Source organism: Panthera uncia (assembly GCF_023721935.1).
Source record: "Panthera uncia isolate 11264 chromosome B2 unlocalized genomic scaffold, Puncia_PCG_1.0 HiC_scaffold_24, whole genome shotgun sequence".
In the NCBI taxonomy this organism is placed as follows: domain Eukaryota; kingdom Metazoa; phylum Chordata; class Mammalia; order Carnivora; family Felidae; genus Panthera; species Panthera uncia.
This window is the reverse complement of record NW_026057580.1, coordinates 114,376,512-114,401,133: the sequence shown is the minus strand read 5'-3', so window position 1 is coordinate 114,401,133 and position 24,622 is coordinate 114,376,512. Positions and strand designations below refer to the sequence as shown.

At 36.9% G+C, this 24,622-nt stretch overlaps 1 protein-coding gene across 6 annotated transcripts in view; it reads right to left on the bottom strand.

The window, feature by feature from the left end:
• The window catches only part of QKI (QKI, KH domain containing RNA binding), a 121,526-nt gene that overhangs the window by 21,713 nt on the left and 75,191 nt on the right, over window positions 1-24,622 (bottom strand). For all 6 annotated transcript variants that reach the window (XM_049654566.1, XM_049654567.1, XM_049654568.1 and 3 more), the window contains exon 3: window positions 24,310-24,453. In XM_049654566.1, coding sequence (XP_049510523.1) covers window positions 24,310-24,453 — 144 coding nt within the window. The remainder of the gene's footprint in view (window positions 1-24,309; window positions 24,454-24,622) is intronic.

The window sequence follows — 24,622 nt, the reverse complement described above, 5'->3', positions numbered from 1 at the left end:
AAAAAAAAAAAAAAAAAAAAAAAAAAACGTTGAAAAAAAAAACAAAAACAAAAAAAAAAAAACAAGACTGAAGAGCCAGCGGAGGGGAGAAGGGACGCCCCTTCCTATGCCAGCTGTTCTCAGGCTCCACACTCCCCAGCACTTCTAGAACCAGCTTTCTGGCGTCTCAGCCGTGAGGAGTAACATCAGCCAACCAGTTTATCTACTCCTCTGAGCTACTAAGGTTCCATTAACTAGTCAAGAGGCCCCACCCTGTCAGCGCTCTCGGTTCTAGCCCTGCACAAACTCTCTCAAAGTGCCTGAGATCTAACAAGAGTACCAATCTCTCTCTTCTCTCTCCCAGGCCTGGGGTAAAAGCTGCTTCCTGCAGTTTCTAAATCTGTGTTACACCCCGTTCCTTTTTCAAATTTCAATACCTGTCTAACCAATTACTTTATTAATTCTCTCCACTGAACACCCTAGTGTGCTTTTTGTTTTCCTGATACGGGAGTTCACAGAACCTGCATTTCCCAGACTGGCATTCAGGGCCACACCAGCTTCTCCTCCTTTTGTCAACAATCTCATTTTGTGTCAAACTTATGTGGACTCTACGATGGTCTACCATTTCTTCAGATTTAAAGGCTCCTCGATTTCGCCTTCCGTTCTTTTCCCAGTCTTCAATATTTAGTTAACAGATGGCTAACGGACACCTACCATGGTACAGATACTGTGCTCAGTCCAACGCAAAAAGAATGGTGTTCGCAAACTGAAGAGCATGGAAGAAATCCGCAGAATCGTTACAGAAACCCAAAACTGAAGAGATGTATCAGAACTCTGTGCTTAAGCGGAGAGGTAAAGACCAGCTAGCATCCTTGCCTCGCCTGGGCAATACAGCCTGATTACCTTTTACCGAGTAAGCCCTCAGTTCAAATGATCTGCAGAGAGGACCTTACCGTTTCACTGGAAATTCTGTGGGTCAAAATGTCAGAGATACAATAAGGGAAGAAAAGTCGTGGCATATGTTTTTCTATTTGCCATTCCATTATGCGACATACTTCCCCTCGATCGTAGTACCTGGTTTGGCAGCAACCGGTTCCCACAGATAACGCAAGATAAGGTAAGAGAAAGCACGAGGCACCATACTTAGCCAGAGAAGCCTGAAACATTCACACACACACACACACACACACGCACGCGTGCACATGCACACAGGGGTGCATAAACTGTATTAAACGAAACAGAGCTAACAAATTTATCTATTTTTAACTGTAAGATGTTTTTTACAACAAGGTATAAACAGATCTATCAAAAACAGTAACGATCTCAGAAATAAAAAATCGCATCTCATAACAAGCATTTGTTTCTTCTTATGTGAAACACAGTATGACACAATTTGAGATTTTATTCTTTACAGTAAGCTTAATAAGAATGACAAACTTTTGAGAGATCTGCACGATCCACAACTCAGGGGATACACTGGTATTAGTGAAGCCACATAATTATTTTATAGAAAAAAAAAAAAAAAGATGACCTCTGAAATATATAGGTGGACATTATCAGACTGTATGTCTGGGACACTAAAAGGAAGAACCTAAAATTACAAACTGTGAGCTTAGGAGAGCATGATTCTACAGAGGAAGATAAAGAGTAGGTACCTGTAAATGATGGTCTAAAAATCTATTTAGTTGTGGCAGGCTTAAGGGAAAAGTAGACAAAAAATCTGAGAAGTACACAGGTAGTGGCAGTGGTGGCAGGGGGTGGTGAGTAGATAAGTGTAGGAGGTTGTAACAAATGCCTGACGACAAATTCTGAAAATAGGAACATATTAAACATATATACTCGGAATGAGCAATGAGTCTACAGGCAGGAAAAGGAATTATTATTATTATTTTTAAATAGCAATTACATAGTAAAGACCAATCACTTGTCTAGGGATATGAAGAATTAAATGTGGTCCCTGCAGTTAAGATTTATCATCTAGTTTGGATAGAGACCGAAACGTAAAGCGAATTCAGTAAAGTGTAACAGACACTACGAAAGAAGTTTACAGCGGGTGTAGTGGAAAACCAAGTAAAAAACTTTGAGGAAAGGATCATGAATCACTTTAATCATCTGATAACCACAATTCTGTCTAAGACGCATGCAGGAGTACATAGGCAAAATGTTACATACAATTTCAGTGGGTTAAATGAGAACTAAGCTCGTCTGTAAGTAGCTGTGATAAAACCGTTAACCCACCCCAAACGGTCTTGACAGACTTCCAGGTAACGCCACAGTATAATGTCAACCTCCTATAGGAATTCTTTCGAGTAACCTATTTGCACTACGAGATACTTAGGAGATTTCTGAGCCATCAAGTACAGTCTAATAACTTCAAAGTCAAGAGCAGGTAGAAAGCTACCTGGCCCTCAGAGCAATGTCAGGTCACTACACTGCCGGTTTTACTTCAACTCAAACTATTTTCAGTTGTAGTCATTTTGGTGACTCCTGAGCCCACTAATTTTGGTTGCTTCCCACCTTAACTTTTTGTCTTTGTTGTTTTGTAAGATATCTAAAGACGTTATCTTTATTGTGAATGGCTAAAACTCTGAACCTCAAATGAAGGCCAAGGGAGAATAAAGCAGAGAAGGAAAAAAGGTAATTTCTTCAAATGTCATCTGCTAGCATTTGACCTCTGTGATGTACAATGACTGCAATGAAGTGTTTGCATTATAATTTTTGTTCTGAGATTGAGACTCTTAACATCTTTTCCTGGTTGGAAAGAAAATTAAGCTAATTAAAGATTTTATTTTTTAAAAGCTGTTTTGGAGATTCGATAAAAGTTCCTATTTCAAGTGTTTATAGTTTTTAGTTTTTAAATGTTTATTTACTTACTTTGAGATAGCAATAGAGAGCAAGTGGGGGAAGGGCAGAGAGAGAAGGAGACAGAATCCCAAGCAGGCTCCACGCTGTCCGTGCAGAGTCCAACGTGGGGCTCAAACGCACGAATCCATGAAATCATGACCTGAGCCGAAATCAAGAGTCGGACACTTAACCGACTGACCCACCCAGGCGCCCTGTGTTTCTAATACTTACAGAATTTAATCTTTCTTATCTGATTTAACCCTCTTAACAACTATGTAAGGTATGTAACACAGGTGTTATCTCTCCCACTGGCTGCACTTTTGGGTAAAATTTAACAAAAGATGGGAATTTGTGCCACTATGTTAATAAACCACTTGAATACTTCTTATGCTTGGCCATCCCACAGCTAGGAAGCTAAGTATGGGTTGGTCAAACTTGAAGAAGAAAATAATAATAAACAAAACATGGAATGTAAACAGCACATTCCATTAGGGATGAAGAATATTTCCCTTCTGAAGTAAATTGCAAATACTCCCTCATTTCTTAAGTGGGTAAGTGTACAGCAATCTAAAAACCTCATTTCAAAGTAGGCATGCAATAAATAAATCAAAAAAGTTAAGTACAGGAGATGACTATTAGGAACAGGAGTCCATTTTAGAACTAAAACCTTAGAAACTTTTCCCCTTTACAACAGGAGCAATCGGTGAGCGAACCAGCTGTTCTGTCGGAGTACACAGTACATCATTTTAGAGGAAAGCAATGAAGTCCTCTTAAGTCCCCTACTTGAGAACTCTGAACCTTATTAACCTTAAACAAGCTATGAGTTTGGGTTTCGGATATTCCTGTGTTCTTTGTGGCTGCAATGTTTACCCTGTACTTGGAGGTGTTTTATAAATATTAACAATCACACTATGCCCAATAAGTATGACAAGAATTAGCCCGTAAACCTAGTCACATACAATTATCAAGAGAAACAAAAACTGAAAAGCGAAAAAACAGTAAATACCAAGATGGAACTTCCTGTGAGTCACAGAAGACCTCAAGGCTTGGGTGAATTGTTTACACTGCACACAATGTCAACATGCACCTGAGAAGGGACAGGTAGACTCAGGCTGCCAAGGATTTCCCTATGACCCTTGACGAGTTCTATCAGGAAAGGGAGTCACCTACTTCAACAGATTTCTTTACATACACACCGAACCCGTCTATTTTGAAAAAGGTATCGATGACGTAACACCAAGGTGGGGAGAAAACACTAAGTCTTAAGCTACCAAGGGCAGGATTGTACCTATTTAGTAGGATGCACCCAGGGATTGAAAGCAGAAAATGGTTTAAACAATCTGGACTCACAAGCAAATGGACTTAGGCATTTTCTTTCCAAATCCAGGGGCTTTCACATTGCTGGATTTTCAAATTTACATGTAATCTACTACTCAAGGGAAACAATGTCTTTATTCCCATCTAGATTTTATTATGAATTGGATTTATCCTTTAATAGCTGATAACATAACTTTTTATCTATTTTGATGAAAAAATTTTCTGACTCCCACTTCATTCCAGAAGATGCACACCCTATTAAATTGTGTCCTGAAAGAAAGGGTTTTTGCAGTGTACATGGTTACACAAAAGTATGGGTATTTCATTTTATGGCCTTTTAAGTAACTTTGTTTTATTTGGGAAAAAAGAAAAGAAAAACCTAAACAAAACAAAATAATTGCTAATTGAATGGGAACAATACCACTGAGTTCCTTAAATGGAAGTTCAAATTGGGCTTTTTCTCAGGCATTTTCCAGAAAGAGCTGTGATTTCCCCACAAAAATGGATTATCGGCCTAGATTGTACTAATATGCTAGTTCACTAAAAAGGCTACATGCAAGGTAAACTTGCTCTCTCTCTGCCTTGTGATGCTCATTTGACAAGCTGGTCCAGTAACCACAAAGATTACAGAGTACAAATACTGCTTCTATTTTGACTCAGTTTTAGTACTTCTTACTGCTTCTATAGATTTTATATGTATATATACGTATGTATAACATGTATAAAATATATGTATATATACATATGTGTGTACAATATACAGTTTTTAAAAGTTACTTGTACTTACTTCTTTTTATCATGGAAAATATCTAATATATATAAAATCAGCATACTCTTCAATATGTTATATTCCAGTGACAGATTTTATACTTAAAATACTTCAAATTTACAAAAATCAGTAGCTAAACGGGGTTTGTTAACAGAAGCATACTTCAGAAACTGCTGTACTGCATTTGTTTAATTCAGGAACACCCACAAAAGATGAAGCTGAATGGCTCAAAGACATTTTAACTGGCTTTAACTATGATCATTATCAAATCTAAGACTCATTACTTGGTTTTTAAACTCCAGGAGAAATGGCTCTTTGCTTCCGCAAGTTCTAGGGCTTTGGTGCTGTGTGACTGGCGGTGGCACAAGTCTTAGCACTGCTATCCACATACAGTCGAACACTGGTAATTCTCCTCACAGGTGAGTTTTCATGGCAATAAATGAAATTAGAAGGCAATGAATTAGAGAATAACACACATACTGCCTAGCCACCGTTCGTTTAAAATGGGACCGACGTTCCAGGGGTAAGCAGTTTTTTGTTGGGATGGTTGGTGCTTTAAAGAGTTGGTATGATTGTTGAAGAAACAATTTACTGGTGGTATGAAGAAAGGCAACGTCTCTGGTTCCAGAGTTAGAAGTAATTCAACTCTGTCTGAAGGGATCTCTCCCGGTTATAATTTGGTTTATATCTAATGCTATAAGCATTAGATATGTAGCTTTTTAAACCATCTGGTTACTGAAATTCCTATAGGAAAAGGTAACTTTGTTACTGGGAGTTTGAAATTTCTAATTTCTCATGAAAAACTTTTTTAATAAATTAAAAGATTTTTACAACCAGCGTTTGGCTGCATACTTGTTCATTCGTTGCAGAACAGACTGGATACTTTAATTTCGTAACAACAACAACAAAATAAACTATACTAGTAGGTTCCCAGTATATATAAAACACAAGTAAGTGTCTGTTCAGTGAATATATGCAGAGGCTTAAAACACCTGTTAAAACAGTTATGTGTTCAACTGAAACAGAACTTTTCCTTTAATACATTTTGTATTTGCTGGTTGGTCTTTCACTGGTAATTTCCAATTGTTCAATGTTCTAGAGTACTAAGAGAAATCTTTCTTGTGGCTTCTCCTGAGCCCTTCCCCTTCTTAGCTCCTACTGATGAACAAATAACCACAGAGTGCCCTGGGAACTGCAAGGTATATCATATGGGGGGAGGGTAAGAGAGAAACGACACAAAACCAATCTGGGAAAGTGGGTATGCACCAGGTGAAGATGGGGTACACATGCCATGTTAACTCGTTTGCATTTTCACCATGCAGTGACAGAAAGCCATGGCAAATGTGAATCAGGAATGTGATACTTCTTATATTAAAAAAATAACTTTGGCTGCAACCATGAGGGAGAACCAACTGACCTAGTACAAGAGTGGAAACAGAAAAGTCAGCTGCTATTAAGAGGCCGAATCAGAACTTGGTAAGTGGGATGGAAAAGAGTGAGAGCAGAGGGGGACAGAAGTGGAATTAAGGATGTGTGACTCCCAGGTAATGGATGTCATTCAAATGAGGAAACAATGGAGGGACTCCTGTATGAGAAGGGCAGAAAGGATGTGATACTACTTTGGGAAATCTTGTTTGGATGCCCGTAAATCATCCAAAGAAGGTGCCAACTGGGTTGGGAAGATCTGGAACTAAAGAGGAGAGGCACACTGAAGAACGATCACCATGGCAGTGGTTCCTGGAGACAGAGGAGACCGCCCAAAAAGAACAAACTGGAGTACAAGATCACTCTGGAAAGTCTCTCCCTCCAGGGACAGCACGACATTTCTGAAGTGCAAGCATCAAGTGACCGAATAACTGGGAAATGCATTAACTTTGCCCTAGTCTCATTTTTATATTACTAAGTCTCTACCTCCATGTGTACTGAAGTCTTGCTTCTAGCCTAGTAAACAGCAGTCTCTCAATAGCAGTTTGTGAAGTGAATTGCTTTTGACAGCCATTAAATCAGTTTTTTTACTCTCCACAAGTATACTATAATTCCACAGATGCTAAATTCAGTAATCAAAGTCTTTTATTTAAACAGAGCATACTGCTATCCCTCACAAGTGAATTCATAAAATAAATCAGTATCATAAAGGAAGCTAATTCATGAATCTGCTAACTTGCTCAGAGATATATTCTACAAAGCCTTTTAACAAAAATAAGTTAATGCCGTATCAGTTTAAAAGCATAACTTTAAAAACAACTCACTTCATATTTTATATTTGATTTATACATTAAAGATTAATTTTTCCCCCTAAAAAGGCATTAAAGGTTAAGAATTTTAAAAAAACCCCAAAACCAAAAATCCTATCCACTTATGCAAATATGCAATACAGGCTTCAGTGTAATGCCCATAAAGGAGAAGTCTTATTTTTTTTTTTTAATTTTTTTTTTTCAACGTTTTTTATTTATTTTTGGGACAGAGAGAGACAGAGCATGAACGGGGGAGGGGCAGAGAGAAAGGGAGACACAGAATCGGAAACAGGCTCCAGGCTCCGAGCCATCAGCCCAGAGCCTGACGCGGGGCTCGAACTCACAGACCGCGAGATCGCGACCTGGCCGAAGTCAGACGCTTAACCGACTGCGCCACCCAGGCGCCCCGGAGAAGTCTTATTTTTGTCACTTTTGAAATTAAATTTTAAAAATTTAGGTATCAAAAACACAGAAGAAAATCAAGCTGTATATGACCAGCTACCAAATTAAGTTTACCTGAAACGGTATTAATATAGTATTAAAACGCTCATCCGACTCACTAAAATACGATGGAAAGTCTCACAACGGTAACATCTGAAAAATTTTACTTACATATAACACTCAAACATTTGAAATAAGAGGAATATAAGGGTTTAAAAAGATACAAGTTAATAAAATAAAGGGTACTTGATTTTCTTAGCTTTTCTGCCAATTCAAGTTCCATGTACATTAACAGAAAGTGAATGGAACACAAATGCTTCTTCACCTATATATAAGGAACAATGACGCTACTTACCAACCATCAGAAGGGCATGCAAACAAATTAAAGGGATGTATGAAAATAACTGAACTAAAAAAGATACATCGAGAAATCACCTATTTTTCTATTAAATAATTTTACATCTTTAATAAAAACTTAATATAGTAAATTAACTTTACAGAATACCACACATTTAGTAAGGAAATTAAGAAAGAAGAAAAAAAAAAACTAAAATGCATGATCCCAACCAGCATTATTTACTTATGGGATAGAAAAAACATCAATAGTTAAGAATAAACAGGTTCTAGCAAGTGTAAAATATGTTACATAACAAGTTCAACATGCCAGTTCTGAGGGATGCGTGGAATACAAGATTAAAATGGAGGGACTTACGTAAGTCCTTATATAAACTATATCAGTCTTCTATAAACTATAAAAAACTTTGCAGAGAACAAACACATACTACCCTATTATCCTATGTCCAGAATCCCTTGTTTTATATTTAGAGTTATAACCTTAGAGTTATAAGCTATCTAAACTATCAACCACATTTTTTGTGTGTTTAGAGAAGCCACTCCTTAATGAATCCTTAGAATAATGACCAGGAGGATGTTTTTCATACAGAGTCTATATTTGTGATGGCTTGTGCACAGCTACCCTACCCAAGACATATTTTACCGTTACTGCCAAGGAGCTTCGTCAAAATGATGCTCCAAGTTTGGGGAAAAGCCCTTCTGTTCATTTTACAAGGGCTGACCCACTGGCGGACAACATGAGAGCTGGACAGAGAGTAAAGAGATTACAATATAGCTCCTCAGTGATTTATGACAGTGAACGAAGTCCTAAAACCTCCACCGTATCACACGCCTTAATCCGTCCGTATGAATGGCTCTCCAAACAAAAAAAGAGTACTTTCGATTCTTTGTGAAAATTCTGGTTGGAATTGTGGCTGCCCTAATGCAGAGTAGGGGGTGGAGTATAAAAAGACACTGATGTAGAATCCAGTTAAATTCTATGCAGTACTCTCCCTCTCTGTAAGAAGCAATTAACCGGTACATTTCAACTTCCGCAAGTGCGTCCCTCACCACGTTTCTGAAAGCAGGACGCACCCATTAGCATCAGAGTACCTTACACAGAGCACATAGAAGGCCATTCTGATTCCAGTTCTAGATCCCTGGGAAGGACTTCTGGGATGGTCTTTGTAGTCTAAATTTAAATGAGACTTCTGAAAGTCTTAGCTGCTGCTGGGTTAAGGTTTATTAATTTATTAATTAAGGTTCAACGATAATCTCAGAACTAGAGACTGTAATCAGACTACTTTGATGTATAATTATGCTTTATGAAGATTAATATATAAACAAAAATATATTTGCTGTACTTTAAAAAAACAATGTATGTTTTCTTATCTGAATTAAACAACAGTCCTGCATACCTGTATCTCCTTGTGAAACTTTTTTACAAGATGCATCAATATTTTCAGACCACTAAGATAGCAACAACCAAATCGTTACCTTCCTTATGAAAGCAAAGGGGCTTGAAAATGTTAACTGACTTCCACAAAGACCTGACTTACTGCGTGAGAATATTTTAGTTTCAAAATTTTAAACACTTAAATTTCACTGTTTGTTTTTCTGGAGGCCAGATATAAACCACCAATGCAAGAACTATTATCATTACTGATATCTTGAGGACAAGTAAGGTTATATACAAGCATAAGTGATGTTCATCACCTTAGGCATTTAAGGGAGCATTTTCTCACTAAAAAGTAATTATACTAAAACTCCGTTTTTGAGAGAGAGAAGAGAGCTGAAGGTCTCTCTGAAAGTATTTCCATGCAAATTGAATAATCCAGTTTGTAAGTTTGAATACCTTATTTGTTTTCCAAAAAAAGCTTTAAATGTTCATCTTCCTTGTAAGACAGATATGACAAGTGTAAAGATACATGTTTATTACATGCACTGAGCAAAATTAAAGTTAATACCAGGTCAATGTTCATTAAAACAAAACCATCATTTTAAGAGCATTATTTAAAAATACATTTAATTTAGGAAGGGAAATCTATGTCTAGAGTTGTCACTTTCTTTTTCCTCAAGAGATCTGGAACGAAATACCTTTCCTTAAATGTGCTTACTGTACTTTATTTACTGAAGAGACAAGCCTTAATAAGTGGATCGTCTGCATGACAGCACGGATCAACTCATTCTCATTAAGAACTGAAGAAGCTCTCAGCCTTCTATACATCCTGCCTATATGAGAGGCAGCAAGGACTGGCTCCTTTCAAACCTGTAATTTATGAGTTTATTCAAACCTGCCAAATTGCTTTAAGTAAACGCCTCTCACATTTGAAAATTCCCATGGCAACTCATTTTAGTTTGGCAGACAAGCAGACCCAAATTCAATCCTTTTATCCTGCAGCTAAACCATTACAATAGTAATTCTGCTCTGACACTCTGAAGAGACTGCTAATTACTGTACTCTGGGTCCCTAGACAGATTTTCCATTCAGATTAAAATGGTTGTTCATGGCAGAAAACAGTAGCAACACCTTTCTTTACATGAGAGAGATGCTCTCTCATATTACAGCTCTATCAAGGGGCAAGTGCATCACAGCTAGATGTCTTTAAATGTATCTTTTAATACCTTACCTTCTTTCCCAATAAAATGAAAAGGAGGAGAATAGTACCATAGATTTGAATGACTGATACTATGATCAAGAACTAAATGCAGTACTATCCGTTCATTAACAATCCAGTTAAAAACCTTTAACTCCAAGGTAAGACTCCATCTCTAGAGGGATTATCATTCTTCCTATCTTATTCTTTAACTCTTTTCATCTATTTTCAGGTTATAATCAATAAACACTTAACTATTAGTTAACAGCATTAGAAAGGAGAGAATCTTCAGGCAACATGAAAAGCAAACTTTAAAAAAAACTGTATTTTGTGATGGATCCTTTCTTTCTACCACTCTCCCAAATTTTGAGAACATCTGTAGCTTTTTTAAAAACTGTATTAAAACTACTTTCGATAATTTTTTTTTTTTTTCAATTTCCTAGTAGTCCTTGAAACAACTGAAGCAACTTTAAATTTCAAAATCCCCATCTGGAAATTCGGCAGAATCTATAATCTAGTAGATCAGTTATTTAGTTTAACATTATTGAGCTCTATGCATATGACTGCCTTCGTAAAAGAGTAAACAAGCTGTATCTCTACAACTGACTGATGTTCAAATTCTCAAATACCTACAAGCAAACTTAAAAAGTAAGAGAACAAAAACCAGACACAACCACCCCCAGCACAGGGCTAAAACGCGGAAGGAAGGCTGTGCCTTGTCCGGGACCAGGGGCACCGTGTGCGTCACACCGTCTTCACGTGAGGCGACGGAAACTGCAGCTGCCTGAAGGGACTTCATTTCTCTAGGAAAGCTTAGTGCTGCTCATTTCGTTTAGTCTTTCCAGTTCAGTGTTTGACTTCTTCAACAGAAGTCTTTACCTGTTCCTACTGGAAGGGCAGGAAAATTCAGGTGAGAAAAGGATCACTATGTTCCTCACTCACCTCTACTTTCTCAGTCTTCATAACATCAAGTCCAGCACAATATCCCCCCAACTGCCACTATTCTTGTGTTTTTTAGGTCCCGTCAGTGAAGAAGACTAGGAAACATCACAGCATATGTATCCATACAAAGTCTTAGCTAATGATAAGAGAAATGGTATTATTTATTATTTCCCAACTAACTGGAATGAGAATTAATTGAAAGAGGGATGGTATCTGTTGGCTGAGATAACAGATGTATTCCTATAGTGAGAGGGGGAGAGAAAAAACAGAGACTTTTATACATTTATGATGTCACTTTTTGGTAACATTAATAGATGGTTTCATCATCTTCTTATGCCACTGTGACCCAAAGCCTGTAATAGAAGACTGTGGACCAGCAATGACAGTACATTTTATAGGCAGGGAACAGAATCACTTTCTTTTCGTATGGTGCCTCTTGAGAGCAGAAGTTAAGCTTGTAATTGACACAGCCATGATGTAGAGGTAACCGGTCCATATAACATAAAACAAAACAAAACAAAACAAAACAAAACAAAACAACCCAAGAGGAAGAAAGAGGAACAAATGTCTTAAACTTTCATGTAGCTAAAATCATACTTTTTACCGTTCTAAAGTCCATCCAAGGCAAATAAGCGGGAACAGTCCAATTTTACAAATAAGAGAATAAAGGTTCCAAGTTTAAGTGACAGTCCCTGACCATGCATGATGTGTGCAACGCTCCCGCATTTGTCACCACCTTTAATGACCTGGCATACAAATATGCTGATTCTGTCTCTAGGAGTCCTGTGTCTGAAAGTTCCAGCTCAAGCCTCACCTACCTACATGAAGTCTTCTTCCCCTAAGTATCCAGTCAACTGTGATGTCTTCTTGTAAATTCAGTTAACTAAAATCTTCTAAAACACGACTGCCACCTAAATACTGCTTGGTACTATCTCGCTAGAAAATATGCTACATGAAATAGCTGACATTTGGGGCAAAAAACACAAAGATTTCAAAGTTAAGGCAAGGGGGAAGTTGCCATTATACAAAACGTAGAATGAAATCTTTTAAAGATGACAAACCTTGTTCACATAGGTTGTGTGAGCCATACATACACATATACATACGTACACAGGTACACATGTGCATATATACTGAATTAGTTTGTTATTTCATTGTTTTCAAGGAGAAATATTATGCGTATTTTCACAATGACTGATTGAAGATTTTCAGGAATTCACAAAAGTGGGGAAAAATGGGTAAGAATAGGAGAAAATCTAAACATTTTCAATCACCTTCCTCTAAACAACATTTACAGAACACATACCAAACTCCTGCAAAATATACATGTTTTTAACAATATGTGGGATATTCATCAAAACAGGCCATATGCTGGACTATAAAAAGTCCTAATTAGATTCAGAAAGACTGCAATCTTATGGAATACATTCTCTAAGAAGAAAAACTTAAACTAGAAATCAGTGAGACCAATAAAAAAAAGTACCAAAAACTTGGAAACATCTGAAAATAACCCATAGGTCAAATTAGAAATTATAAAGGAAATTAAAAAATATTTTGAACTGAATGTAACGAAAATACAATGTAACATTATTTTGTGGAAGCAGCTAAAGCATTATAGAGAGAAATTTGTATCTTTAAAAGACAGTACAAAGTAGAACAGAGAAAAGCCAATAAACCCAAAAGCTGGTCCTTAGAAAAGATAAATAAAATTAATAAAGCTCTAGAGCTAGACGATGTAGAGAAGTAGAAAGAAGTCACAAATTGCTGAACATCATGAATAAAAGAAAGAACACTACCACAGATCCTATAGACTTTAAAAAGATAAAAAGGGAGTATTATGAAAAATTTCATGACAAAGACATTAACAACTCAGATGATGAGGACAATAAAATTCCTTGCAAAATACAAAAACAAGAAAGAAAAAATCTGACAAGTTTCATATTTACGAATAAAACTGAATTTGTAAATAAAAGCCTTCCCACAAAATCTAGGGGCGCAGGGGGAACACGCCACAGATTAGAATGACTGATAAAGAATTTACTCCCAAAATATATAAAGAATTGTTAGAACAGAAACAACAACAAAAAAGACAAATTGATAAAAAGACTGAAACAGACACCTCTTCAAAGAAGATATATGAATTGTCAAGATGCACATGGAATGATGCTTGAGATCATCTGTCTTAAGAGAAATAAAAATTAAAATTACAACAGGTGAAAGGATAAGCTGGTTTATCTATTCAATGAAATACTGTCAACAAAAAGGAAGAGCCCACTGATACACGCAGCAGCCATGGATGAACTTCAAAAAGCTTTCACATCACACTATGTGAAAAAAGGCACAGAAAAAAGTTTCATTTATGAAATCTACAAAAGGTAACACTGAATCCAAAAGAGTTGAACTCATACAACCCAAGAGTAGAACAGTGGTTGCCAAGAGCTAGGGGTAGGAGAAATGGGGAGACATTCATCAAAGGGAACAAACTTTCAGCTAGAAGATGAGTAAGTTCTACAGAACTTATATACGGCATGGTGATTACACCTCACTGTACCTCTGAAATCTGCTGAGAGTAGATCTTAAGTGTTCTTACCACACACACACACACACAAATAACTAGGTGAGGTGACAGATGTGTTAATTCTTGTGAAAACCATTTCACAACATATGCTAGATCAAACCATCATGTACACCTTAAAAAAAATCACATTGTACAACCTAAATGTACATAATTAGTCAATCGTATGTCAATACATAAAATTTAGTGACCATTAAAAAGGGGGAGGGACTAACCCCAGTAGTTGCCTGGAAGCAGTGGGGGGAGGTGGTTAATTGACGGCAAAGACGTGAAGGAAATTTCGACTGTGGTAGCATATACAAGTTGTCAAAATGTACACTTAAAACGAAGGTGATTTATTTTGTGTAATAAGAAATGGGAAAAAAAAAAAGAAATGGAAAAAACCCTTAAGCACGGTTTCTTTCCTTCTTTCTTCAAAATGTCTATTCTTCAGTATTGAGAAACAGCTCAACTGTACTTAAATCAGACCCATTAGTTGCCATATTATTTCTTAAACACAGATCTCTACAACACTAGCTGTGAATGCACTCCCAGAAAAAAGATTTGATGGTCAATTAAATTCAGAAATGGTTCCTACCAGGGCCCCATAATAATTACTAGCATAGTAAAGGTTTCCTTTACCTGGAACACTCATGAAAAAGTGTCTCATGGAATACAGTTAGAGAAAGGTCACTGCCCTAAATATTAAGGATCTTGCTTTAAATAATTTTCTGGACCCCCAGTGCCCTGAAACACAGTCAACCTGGAATAAGTATTTGTTAATCTGAAAAGGATACTAGAATAGCTATACTTGGGTAACCAACCAATATCTCAAACGTACTACGTCCAAAACTGAGTTCCTGACAATCTCTTCAAAGTCTGTTCCTACTGAAGTCTTCTTTATCAAGGTAATAGCAATTATGTCCTTACAGGTGTTCGGTCTAAAATCCTTGGTGTCATCTCTGACTCCTTGCTTTCTAACATCCCATAGACAATCCATCAGCAAAACTTGCCAACTTCACTTAAAAAATATGCTCAGAATCAGACCATGCCTCACTTCTACAGCTATCTTGGCCCAACCCATCGTCATCATTCATGCGGACTAATCCAACAGTCCATCAATTGGCAAACTTTTCCTGTAACGAGCCAGACAGCAAATGCCTTTCCTGGGCAGATGGTCTCTGTTGCAGTTACTCAAGTTACTTGTGAAGCACAAAAGCAGCCACAGACAATATGTTAATGAATTAGCATGGCTGTGTCTCAAAAAAACTTTTTAACAGGTAATGAAATTTGAACTTCATACAATTTTCACAATTCATGAGGTATTCTTCTTTTGATTTTTCCCCAACCATTAAAAAACACAAACAGCATTCTTAGCTCATGGGTTATTCAAACACAGGTGGGAGGAAGGATTTGGCCCAAGGGCCATAATTTGAAGACTCTTACGAGAACGTCCTTTCTTGCACTCTTGAACTCTGTATCTGTTTTAAATAAGAGCAAGCCAAGTAATCCTTAAAGAATATTAGTCAGATCATGCCATTCCTTTCTCCTCAAAGCTTTCTAATGGTTTCACCCACCCTAGACTAAAAGCTTAAGTCCTTAAAATAGTAGACAATTAACTGATCAAATGTCCTAATATGTACGTGAACACATCAAAACCAAATTACTTACAAACAGGTTTACTGTGCTATAAAAGGCAAAATGAACTGGAAATTTATAGCATACTACAATTTCCCTGTAGCAAGAATAAAGGAAATGAAAACATCCAATAACAGAATTGATAAATGAGTAATTTAATACACAAGCTTTCTCTAAGGATCAAATATATATATATACATATATATATACACGTATATATATACGTATATATATATATGTATATATATGCATATATATATATACGTATATATATTTACACACACACACACATATAAAGTGATTTGAAAAATAATATATAAAAATAAGAATTTTTTTTCCAGTTAAAGGAATTCTGTACACTTGTAAGCATATTAGGTGAATTCTAAGCTAAGGCTGTAAGATGAAATTGATCCACGAAATTCAACAGCCCAGTTTATTTTGAAGGGATCACAGACAAAGTGTGAGAATTGTGATGTGTATAACAACAAAAGCATTTAAATGTCACCTGAAGAAAGCTTCCCAACGATAATAAATTGAAAATGTTTGTTTAAAAGCCTAAGATTTACATATATAAGAACTAAATAATCTACTTAAAATTTCATTCGTCTAACTACAAAATAATAGTTCATCCTGGGGGCTGTATTAAATTAGTAACTATATCACAGAATTTTAAATAAAGAAATAAAAATGTTTAGAAAAGCAAGGAATGGTACTACTTTGCAATAAGACCTACTACCAAACAAAAATGATCAACATACCCTGTCTTAAATATTGAGCAAAACTTAATACATAATCCATACTGTACATTTCCATATGAATCATGAAAACTACCGTCTTTTCCTACTCAATTAACTTGTACAACAAAGCAGTTATATAAAACCGGAAATCACAAATCCCTAAATAATTCCACGTAACACTAATTTCGTTATAGGGTGCACTCAAAATAGGAAGTGTTTTTTTATTGTATCAAATCTTGTCACAACGCACTGTTTCTTCCTAGAAAACCTTTGCTTACTGTTCCACCTACATACTTAGTAAAATCTACTGGTCAGTTTGAGGATTCCTCATAATCATTTTAGAAAAAGTGATTTTAATTTGCTCATTTCCTTCTAACTTTCATCCTTGTACTTCAAAATTCTTCCTCCCATTGAGAAAATAACATGGAAAGAAAATAAACTACATGTGGAAATTAAACGTTACAGTTACACGGAGCTATCCAAAATCTTCAAATGATTTCACTGACATTTTCCTTCTCTAACTTTACACGTTTTTCACAACTACCTAACTGTTTACAATCAATGAGTCACTTCCTCACCACACAACAGCCTCATACCAGGTCACTAACTTGATGCCCTACTTGCAGAGGCCGATACAGAACCTGAATCGTATTTGAAGTGAAACAGCAATCATGACTTTAATACGATTCACATATATTTTTTAAATCGCTCTTACAAACTTACAGGAGAATTAATCAAATGGAATAAGACCAACAGTGGGAAGAGAGATTACTTCAACTGCGCGGCAGGAATACATGCGGTGCTCCACAAACCCTTTGAAGGTAGATTTATATCAGTAGTTGGTTTCTGCCCCTAAGTCCCCAAAGATTAGCAAAATCAGGACATTGTTCTATAGTCCTTATTTATCAGTGAGTATAATTTACATTTTCACAGAAGATCACACTGTAATTATGATAGTGTACTGAAGGCCTCAGGAATCTGAACGTGTACAGTTTAGGCTTACGGAAGTGAGATTCAAACCACCAAACTGTACTTAGGATAAAAAGGATATATTTAAGCAGATATTTGGTAGTAACAGATTTAGACTTGTCAGATAAAAACATTATATATAACTAGAGAAATTATTCTTCCCTAGTTATGCACAGTTTTGTGATTAACTGATCACTAAAGTCAAAGAAACATCTGAAATAAAATGGTATTATTTCCAAAGTTAATAAGTTCTCTAGGTAAAATGCCTTCAGACTCTAGTAATGAGTGAAGTGTGAATCATCTCAAACCCTTATGTCTGCAATGAAGTAAGAATACTGAACGATAGTTTTCCTGAAAAAAAGAATTGCCAAGTGCTCTAAGGTTTCTCTATGTCCATATGCTTGCTGGAAAAATGGGGGAGAAAAACCTACTTCATAAGGTTGTTTTGAAACCCAATCTGAATTTAAAGGGTTTGAACTGATTTACTCAACATTTAGTTGTGTATAGTGTTACGTGAATTGATGTGGACACAGTAAAATCATCAAAATTAGAAATATTAGTCACACGGGAGTATAGGTACAACCTTTACCCAGATTTATTAAATCTTAAAAATAGCAGATGCAATTAAATTATTACTTTTGATTATTATTTTAATTATGAAATTTCAGATAGAGCAAAAAAATCTCTGCTCTCTACTCTCTCCTACTCACCCAGGTCCCTTAAGCCAAGACTAGACCTTTTGTGACATTAAACAAGATGGGCAAAAACCCCGTGACTATTCATGCAACTCTTTCTACATCTACTTCCTTCCAAACATGAACTTGTTCTACATAGTTAAGAAACATTTATACTGAAATAACACGGACAATCCCACACATTAACTATAAAATGTATTCTGTAAATGACATGTGAACTGAACCATTCCCCATAGAAACAATATGAAACTAGGGGCTGTGTACCTGGTCAAGATATGAACATAAAGGTAAGAATACAGTGTTCCGTTACAAAAATGTCTACAATATCACACCACTGCTTAATATAAAAATCTAAAAATCCAAATATTTTTAAGAACCATGAGAATTATTTTATTCACATTTTTGTAATTTAAAGAGATTATAATTATCTTGTAAACTACTAGGAAAGCAAAAATTTAAGACTTTGGTTAATACCCAGGGTTTGAGACAGTACTGGTAAGCAGTCTTTTTCATACAACACTGGCAGGACTGTAAACTGGTATAAACTGTCTGGAAGGCAACTTGAAAACTCTAATATGAACAAAGTATTAGAATTTTAAATGCACATACCCTTTAACCGAGTAATTCTATTCCAACAGACTTATCCTACAAGTATCTATGTGCAAGTTAATTATCCTGCTTGCTAAGTTTATGCAGCATCTTTTCAATGAAGAGAAGGGAATGGTCATTCTGCTGTTGTATGTTCAGGGAGGTGCTCTCAAAAGATCCAAGGGCCCCCCATGGGGTGAGAGGGTGATGAGGGATGGAGAAAAAGAACACCACCAATGAACCAATAAAAGAAGTAAAAGGCCAAGAGTACTCAAAGGATCATTTACCTAAATAATAAAATCCCAGGGAAAAAAATTCCAGCTCCTTTTCCTCTTGCCCCATACCTTCTTGAACCAGAGCCAAATAAGCTTTTACACTCATCATCCAAAAAGGAAAAAAAAGAAAAAAAATCAACTGGCTGTATCACTGATGACCACTACCAAACTGAATAATCTTCAGCAACAAACTCCTTCACTTGCCTTTCAAGACTCCACATTCCTGGTTTTCCTTCGGCCTCAGTGGCTCCTCTCCCAGGTCTCCTGTGCTGGACCCCCTTCTTCTTTCTGCTCTCCAGCTGGCGAAGTACCCAGGGCTCTGTCCTCAACTCTTCTCCACCTTTATCCAATTCTTCCATGATACCATTGTAGCCTCGTGGCTCTAAAAGCTTCTGATATAATGCCAACTTCAATGTTGACACGGTCCAGTCAGATAGTCTAGTCCCATCTTACCCAACCTGACTGTTATCAACAAACACCTATTTAACACTCAGCATCTCAACGTTCACGCTTCCAAACCCACCTGCTCTTCCTGCCTCTCAAACCTGCTCCTCTAACTGTGCAAAGAGGACACGAATCCAATTGCTCTGCGTGAAAACCCTGACGTCTCCACGTATACACAACAACCAACCCACCAACGTTCCTGTCAGATTTACCTTGAACGTAAATCCAGAATCAGCACTTTCTTTTTTTTTTTTTGTTTTTTTGTTTTTTTTTTATTTTTGGGACAGAGAGAGACAGAGCATGAACGGGGGAGGGGCAGAGAGAGAGGGAGACACAGAATCGGAAGCAGGCTCCAGGCTCCGAGCCGTCGGCCCAGAGCCCGACGCGGGGCTCGAACTCACGGACCGCGAGATCGTGACCCGGCCGAAGTCGGACGCTTAACCGACTGCGCCACCCAGGCGCCCCCAGAATCAGCACTTTCAAACACTAGGCCCCATTACTTTCAGCTCACTCACAAACTACAAGTACTCGTGCATCAGCATCGCTGCTTTCTCCATCACTCTCAATCTGTCTATTCTCTATTCAAAATAATCCTTTAAAATGTAATTAAACCGTATTATTCCTCTCCTCAAATTCCTCCAACAGCTTCTCAAGTCAGACTAAAATCCAACCTGCCTTCTCACCCTTCCCCACTGACTTCACCTTCCACCACCCTCCCACCTGCTCACTGAGCCGCACCCCCTTTGATAGACCCCAAAAATGTCTCTGGACCATCACACTTTCTGTTGTCTTTGCTTAGGAACCCCTTGGATATCCAAATGATGGCACTACATTTCAATTAGGTGGTTTTTCCAAATGTCACTTTCTGAGAGGCATTCTCTAATCATCCCTTGTAAGATCGTATTTCCTTAATCCACGGTTCTCCATTCTCCTTACCCTGCCTGATTTTGCTTCGCATCTTAGCACAACCTAACAGTTTATATCTGGTTTTGCTTATGGTCAGTTAATCTAAGCTGCAACCTCCCCAGGAACAGAAGGTAAGTTTCAAGATGGCAGGCACCGTGCCAGTCAGCTTTATTTACTCTCTTTGTATCCTCAACAGCTGACACAGCAAATGCACGTGTGAACATTTATTGAACGAACTCAAAGGCCCAGAAAGGAGAAGACTGAAGTTTCACGACATCAAAGAAACACACAGTGATTCAATCTGCGGGGGTCTAGGGTGGAATGTGTGCGCATGTATGTGTACTTTAGGTTTGGGGCAGAGTGAAAAATGAAGCTGGAAAAATAAGGTATGGCAAATCACAAACAAAACCGTAAAAATTCTGCGTTCTCCTCACGGAGTGAGAGGAACCACCAAAAGGCTTTCTTAAGCAAGGAGAGGTGACTGAATAGAGTGCAATGTCACAAAGCAACAGGTATGGATGCTGGCTGTGGGGCTCTGAGCAACCCTGGCTCAAAGTAAGGATAAAGAAAATGCGGGCCAAAGGAAGTGAGCACATCCGAGGGATGCAGGAAATAAACATGACTGGATTTGGTGTTGTTCTGGACACTTGGTAAACAGCTAGAAACGCCAAACCACAGAAGAATACTGAAAATTTAGTCTTAATGGACAAGCAAGCATGTGAGATTGAAATGGTCACCAGAACCAAATTTTGAGGATCACTACTCTCAGTATAAATTTTGACACATGAAAACCACAGAAACGTTTCAAAAAGTTGTCACATAATACAAGAATAAATTGTAAAGATCCCCTGGCAGCTCACCGGAGGGGCGATCTGAGGTTCCGCAAAATGTAAATGCTGTAAGAAACATGTTCTCGTTCACGCAGTGTTTCTGACAACCCTTAGTCAAATCCCATGGAGATAGGGCAATAACTCTCTTCTGTAAAAATGCATTTCAAAATAATTACTAGTCTCCGTATTATTCCCTTTATAACTTTTATGCAAATAGGAAAAAAAAATCAAAATGGTCTCCACTTTCAATCCGAAAATATTGTTTTCAAAATAGTTAAGCAATGATAAACTAAAGGGTTCTGTATGGAGCCTTACAGTGAATTTTTTTTTTTTTTGTTTTTGTTTTTGTTTTTTTTTTTAGTAAGGGTCAAACCAGTTTACTTAAAAACAATAATGAATTGAGAAGAACTTTTATTTTTCAATCCTGAAATAATGCATTCCTTTTATACTCAGCACTTGGAAGAAATAGTATATAAACCTATACAATTACAAAACAGTATTATTTAGACAGTGTTAAAAAGCTGCAGCAAACTTGTAAGCAACCATTATGCGGTAGGCACTACGTGAAGCATTCTCCATGTATTCTCTAATTGCACAGTAACTACATGAGAGGAAAAGGAGACAGTAAAAAGCCACAAAGATGGGGTTCAAATCCAGAAGTCAGCTCTCAAATACTATATATCCTGCCTCCAATAACCTATATAAGTAAAAACCCAAATCACTGGACACTTCAGGACTGTAAAGCTTGTTTTGTTTAAGCCTTTGCTTATCACAGCACCATCACCAGAAATGTGTAATATGAACGTTATTCCGTTTTCACTGAAAATAAACTCCGTGACATAGCATCCTTGTTACAATAAGCATTATCTGACGAAATGGATAGGATGGGAACGTACTACAAGAATAAATCACTTTATAGAACCTGTAGCTTCAAGTATTTTTATTCTAACATTTGTAATCCTAAGAAAGTTTTATTATTTCAGAGGTAGTGATTAATAACAACCCTAAAAAGTACTTCCACAGGAGACAGACTGATCATCAAAAGTACTCTTTTCTTTTAAAATATAAATTGTATAGGGGTGCCTAGGTGGCTCAGGGGGTTAAGTGTCCAACTTCAGTTCAGGTCATGATCTCACAGTTCGTGAGTTCGAGCCGGCGTCAGTCTCTGTGCTGACAGCTCAGAGCCTGGAGCCTGCTTTGGACTCTGTGTCTCCCTCTTTCTCTGTCCCTCCCCTGCTCACGTCTGTCTCTCTCTCAAAAATAAACATTAAAAAAAAATGTCTTTAATATAAATTGAATTTTTAAAAAGTTTCTATCATTTTTTTTTATCTACTACCACCTTTCTATATTCAGAGACAATTTTAAAATCAAAATGGTCTTAGAAGTCACTTATTCCAATTCTCATTTTGTAAATGAGGAAACAAACACAGAAATTTATTAACTTTCTGAAAGACACATGCTGGTTACTAACACAGTTCTAACATGATGCTTTTTCCCAGGTTAATAACTGTTTTGGTTTTTTTCCAAGTTTTATTTATTTATTTTGAGAGAGAGAGGGAGAGAGAGAATCACAAGCAGGCTCCAAGCTGTCAGTGCAGAGCCTAACGCAGGGCTTGATCTCATGAACCTTGAGATTATGACCTGGGCCAAAATCAAGAGTCAGATGCTTAACCAACTCAGCTCCCCAGGCCCCCACTAGGTTAATAACTTTTGAGAACTACAGTAGCTTGCAGAATGATTACAGGTAAGAGTTTAAATTATCTGACAACTGGTCTATTCACAGTATTAGGTGAACTTATTTGTGTGTGTTTTGTGAGCTGAATATTTTCAGTTATATGTAGCAATAAAAATGTGAACTTTTTCTGATCATGGGACTAACAGTTCAGTATACTTAGAAAAAAAGCACTGTTCTAGGTAGCTTTTCAAAACTGCACAATTATTAAGGAAAAGGAGGAAGGTTATATGGTTTAATAGTATGTAACTACAGGTTTTAGTCTATATTTAACCTGTTTGTTTATATCCCTTATAAGACCTACTGAATAAAATTTACTTGAAATTCTTGTCTTCCAAGGGGTTAACTTTGTCAAGTAAATGGAAAATTGTTCATGGCTTGTAAGTTTGTTTACAGAACAAATTATCTGGGGAATGAAGAACAACAGACGCCATACTCACTTATGTAAATGTCAATAAACTTTTGTTTGGCAGAATACTAACAGTACTCCTAGTTTTTTCAACAACAAGCTAGGGTTCACATTTCTATCATTTTTACCAATGTAAAAAATATTTTTTAAAATGACTCTGCAATCCAACAATCTATTTTTCATTTTCCACTGAAAAAGATAATACCCCGGGAGTGAGTGCAATCATCATTTCTAAATGAGAAGTTCCTAAAAGGGTTGTGTAATAATGAGGAAAAGAGAAAAGGGAGGGGGACTGTGCAGGGAGAGATGGGTGGGGTCTTTTCTTTAAGAGACGCCACCCTCCAAAATTACTTTCAGTGTGTTATCAATTTCAGTGTCTTATCTAAATATGAACTTTAACAGTTTTTAGTAACTTAGAAAAAAACATGAAATGAGCTGAAGTGTGAAAAGTGTTCAGAATGGTGCCTGGTCTATCAGCAAAAGTTAGCTCTTTTTTTTTTTTTTTTTTTTTCCTAAAAGAAAATGTTACCGTATTATGTTCACTATGGAACATTTGAGACAATGACATGGCAGGAGGGTACCTGGAACCCACAGCCTATCATAGGTCTTCCCACATAAGTATTAGTTGTACAGACTTTTCTGTGCACTCATTACTTGTTTACAAGGAGAAACTGCTCCTCCCTTCAAAAAAAAGCAACCAACCAAACAAAAAAACAACAAAAACCTTTCATCATTCATCACCCTACTGATAATGTACCTACTTTCTTACCTGATAATAGAGTGATGCAAAGGTAATAATACCTTTGAGAAGTACACAACTAATGGAGTTTGCTCCCCTCACAACAAATCCTTCCCCCCAGATAAACAGGCTTTCCCATTTAAGGATTTGAGCAACGTCTATGCTTGCTTACTATACTAGAGTGAATTATAAATTATTTTTTATATTTCGAGGTTACATGAGATTTCTAAAAAATGAATAACCTATTCTTTATTAACACCATCACTACAGTAATGAAAGCAATTAAACAGAAGAAGGGGTTGGGGCCCAAATCTAAGATTTGAAAATTATTACTTACTGCAGGTACCAGTAATTTCTTCACTTCTTCAACGGCTCTCTTCAGTTTGATCTCTGCTCTGTTCTGAGCATCTTCCACAGTGATCAAGACATGTAAGTCTTCATTGAGATGCTCCCAATTAGGCTTGCCTCTATTCTGCTCCTCCTGAAAAATTTACAAAGCACACGGTTACAAATTTTTCTTTTCAGAGAGAGTGTATCTTTCATAATACCAACCTGGTGCCAATTATTTAAGCTATGTTTGCATCATTTTGCTATGATGCCATTATAAACCTTCTGAATTATTCTCCTTGCAAAAAGACTGGGTTTTCGTG